The sequence below is a fragment of the Sphaeroforma arctica genome (assembly GCF_001186125.1).
Source record: "Sphaeroforma arctica JP610 unplaced genomic scaffold supercont1.1240, whole genome shotgun sequence".
In the NCBI taxonomy this organism is placed as follows: Eukaryota; class Ichthyosporea; order Ichthyophonida; genus Sphaeroforma; species Sphaeroforma arctica.
The window spans coordinates 10,818-15,165 of record NW_014039318.1 but is presented as its reverse complement, the minus strand read 5'-3'; the positions used below and the strand labels follow the sequence as shown (position 1 = coordinate 15,165).

The 4,348-nt window shown below is 46.8% G+C and overlaps 1 protein-coding gene across 1 annotated transcript; it reads right to left on the bottom strand.

Moving 5' to 3' along the window:
• Window positions 1–480: 480 nt before the first annotated feature.
• Window positions 481–3,993, bottom strand: SARC_10414 (hypothetical protein). Its single transcript, XM_014295544.1, has one exon. It carries the CDS (start codon window positions 3,957–3,959, stop codon window positions 555–557), a length of 3,405 nt encoding a protein of 1,134 aa, XP_014151019.1. The 5' UTR covers window positions 3,960–3,993; the 3' UTR covers window positions 481–554.
• Between the last annotated feature and the right edge of the window lie 355 nt (window positions 3,994–4,348).

Here is a 4,348-nt window from a genome sequence, read left to right as displayed (position 1 = left end):
TTTAGTGTGTGTGTGTGTGTGTGTGTGCGTGTATATATATATATATATATATGATGTACATAATATAATTGTATACTTTATAAGTATGTATTTATATATATATTTACATATATATACATATATATATATATATACTACATTATATATATATAAATATATATTTGTGTTTGTGTGTGTGTGTATGTGTGTGTGTGTGTATGTGTGTGTGTGTACACGTACATATATTGTGTGTTTGTGTGTATGTGTCTATCTGTTTGTACACGCACCTGTGTGTATGATGTTTTGTGTGTGGTGTGTGTGATAGGTTCACGCACACGTTGTACACATGGACATGTGTATTTGTGTGGTCGGTCTTGAGTATTAGCGGAAAGAATTTGTGGTGCACACAGTTTCGATGGTCTCGATGGTCTCATCATTACAATCTCTATTGTAAAGTTACAATCATTTACTCCAAGAAGAAAGAGGCGGAGGTCAAGAAAAGGGTGCTTTATTTCAAGTACATAAAACATTCCTACTATACAGTATACACAATGTTATTAAAAATGAAGGTTAAATTACATCTCTCCGGGCCAATACATACAGTTTGTGCCTTCTGTTCCGTTGGTGAACGTAACGGGCGCATCAGCGTTGGTAGTATGGGGTAAGGTACCATTGGGGAAGAAGGAGTGGCTAACACAGAACTGGTTACCGATAATCAGGCTTCCGATATCAATCGAATCAGTAAGCTTGGCCTCAGCTCCATATCCAGTCTGGGGCATGTAAATCTGTCCTGGACCGAAACCAACCTGAGCTTTGAGGGGACTGAGGGGACCGTCAAGCATTCGCATACACTTGAAGACAAGAGGTGTGATCACACGCGCGATGAGAAACTTGGTGATGGAAGCACCAGCGGCACCAAGAAGACGAGTGTCTGCGTTGCTGTAAGCAGCCTTGGTACGGCACGAGCAACAGTAGTCGGGACTACAATCTCCAACATTGGGCATTTTGTTTACATAGAACATATTTCCGGAACCCATGCTAGGAGAACTGTTTCCGTCGGCATCGGTTACATTCATGCGATTGATAGAAGACACCCAGCATGGCAGATCATGGTCTACCGGTCGCCCAGTAAGGCAGGTTCCACGACCAAAGTAGTTCATGTCCAAGGTAGAAGACCATACGCCACAGTTCATAAGTAGACCATCCAAAGGCAAAATAGGAGTAAGATGAAGCAGAACTTTGATTGCCTCAATAGGGTTTCCGGCAAGGTCACCAAAGTTATCGGGCAGAGCGTCAGGTTCCACCAAACTTGCAAGAAGGGCCTTATGATCTAGTTTACCTGCAGATGCATTACCAGTAACAACGTCCTTGAAAGTAGCTAGAAGCTGAGAAATCACGTGAGCTTTAACGGGGTCAGAGATCATATGGGTGAGCAGATAGATCATCTGTGTGGCGTAGGCCCAAGACTGAGCAGCAAGAATAGTTCCTGCACCTAGCTTCTTAGCTTGACCTCTGTTGTAACATGCTTGTGCGCACGGAGGGAGGGACTCGTCAAGATCGTTGCCCATGGAATCCACAATTAGAGAACGACAAGGCGCCAGAGGCTGAAAGTTGTTCTTCATGGGGGCAGCGTTATCGCATGAAACATCATATGGGAGGTCAGAGATAGGGGTGCAGTTTGCAACCGCCTCATAACCCCATCCGGGAATAGCGGCCCAGGTCTCGCAGTTGGTGGCAGATTGGACATCGGTGTATAGGCCAGATGTGAACAGTCCTCCGACGTTGGACTTTGAGATGGCGTACAATACATCGGCGGCTTCATCGGCGGCCGCAAGGGCGGCTTCGAAGGCGGCTGCGGGTGTGTATTTCTTGGAGAATTGTCCACAGCAGTTGTGTTCGGTACACTTGTAGTAGGAACTCTTGTGCTCGAAGGTCTGAAGAAGACATGGCATAGTAGCATCGATCTTTCCGCCGTGCTTGCACTTAAGTCCGAATTGTTCATTGTACTTCTTGCAAGAAACCATCCACTGAGGAGCGAAGGGATTCGCAGCCGCTGCAATCTGCGCGAACTCGTACAATTGACCGGCAGTGATACCAATAGCTAGTACGGCACCAACCCAGCCCTCAGATGCATTGTGACAGCAGACGCTGTTTGAGCACTTGTGCACTCCAAATGACATGCAAGAGTAGGTAGAGCAGAAGTAGTCATGATCGACATTCTCCTGGCCATTCTTACACTTTCCACCCAAGAAGTTCTTCCATTGTCTGCAGGTGATGAGGTACTTTCCTGAGGCGACGTTTGTCTTCACGGCAGCACCAAGAACGATCTTAAGCTGCTGTGCGAGCTTCTCAACAATCTTGGCTTCCTCGTAGGCAATGAAAGCGGTAATAGTTCGTCCAATGCCAGAGTTGACACTACCGTGTCCACAGCATTCCTCTGCACTGCATTTTCCCCATGGAGCATCGGGAATAAGGTCGTCAGTGGTGGCACAAGGCTGCAGCTTGTCAAGATCCCCCTTACGCTTACACTGCAAGCCCTTGATCTGAAGGGTATCGGCATAATAGAACACAAGTCCACAGTTGGTCAATACGTTGAACTCTCCGGTCGCAGCATTAGCAAGACTGGCAAGTCCACCACGGATGTATGGGACAGTCGACTGCAGTACGGGTAGAATAAGATCTGTAAGAACACGGGTAATGATCTCGGCGATGATCTGCGATACGATGGGGATTCCGGTAACAAGATCAGCGGTAGCACAGCAGACATCAACAGAGCAAGTAGGTACATCTGAACGAATAAAACCAACGGTGCAAGGTAGCAGGCTGGTGATATCCTCACCAGCGCATCTTTGCTCAGAGGGATTCACTCCGATGATTCCAGAAACGGCTTCTCCGAAAGTTGTTCCGGCAATCTCCTGACCAATAATGGATTGAGCACCGTATAGGGCGAAGAAACCACCACAGTTAGTTAGCAAGTTGGTTACTGTGGATGCAGCCAGTGCATCGAGCATGTTCTGAGTGAACGTCTGACGAATGTTAGCCTTTAGACCCTGGGCGAAAGGCACGACGAAAGCAGGGATGGTTGGTAGACCGCCTGCACCAGCTTCGGCAGCACCTCCGGCGCTAAGATCAGGCAGTTCAGAAAACACACCTAGAAGACCAACAGCATCTACATCTGCTGTGAACTCTCGCAAGAAAGCCGCGACTCTGACGGGATCATTTCCGATAACATCTCTAAACACGTCAATAAAGTTTTGTGGCAAACCAGAACCTGCTAGTAGTGCAAGAACTTGATCGATGCCTCCTACAGCAGCTGCGTCACCACCAACGGACGGTGGAACTACGACTTCAGGAACTACAAGAGCCTCAGCACCTCCAGCAGGGGGAGCCTCAGGAGTTTCTTCAGCAGGGGGAGCTTCTTCAGGAGCTTCTTCAGCAGCTTCTTCAGCAGCTTCTTCAGCAGGAGGAGCATCTTCAGGAGCTTCTTCAGCAGCTTCTTCAGCAGGAGGAGCATCTTCAGGAGCTTCTTCCTCTTCTACATCGTCACCGGTCACAGCTTCATCTTCAGGTGGTGTAACCTCTTCAGGTGAAAGGTCTTCTTCAGAGGCAACTTCTCCGCCGAAGTCGCCTGTAGTTTGAATATATGCTGTCTGTCCAGCAATAGTTGCTGCTGGAGTACATATAGGATCTGCAAAGTTGTAACTGTTGGCAAGAAGAGCTTCATCCGTAATACCACCTTCGGAACAATCAGCGGAATTCAAATAAATGCCAACCGCGGCTGTACCATCACCATTGTCGTCAAATTTACCGTATACAGTTGTACCGGGGATACCCAATGCCTCAACACACTCTCCTTCAGGAAAGTCTATGCAATCGAATGAAGCACCCGCTGGGCATTCGGGATTACCGAGCCAGACACATGCGTTTAGTGCATTAGCGCCAGCTACTGCTGCTGTAGCTGCTACAACCCTTGATAACATTTTTCACTGTTTCTATCCTATGTGTCAAGAAATTATTAGTGGAAGTGTACCGTCAATTGCATTTGTCAGCTAGTACATATACTTCTTTTCTCATCCAATTTCTCCAACTTAATGGATATGTGTGGATAATGGTTTCGAAGCAAATTCAGGATCCTTCAGAATATGCGCGATTGGTAGAGATCGAACTTTCTAGATTGCGCACTGTACCTGGTTGGATAAAAAATCGGTTAAATTTTTGGATTGGATGATTTTAATCACTGTCTTCCATGTTGCTAACCAGTGTAAGATCGCCATTTCGTCAGGCCCTTGGCTGTGCTTGTCTCCGCATTGAACGCCAATGAAATTGTGAGCTGAAAAGTTATACGTTTTTGTTAACGTACTTTGAATGT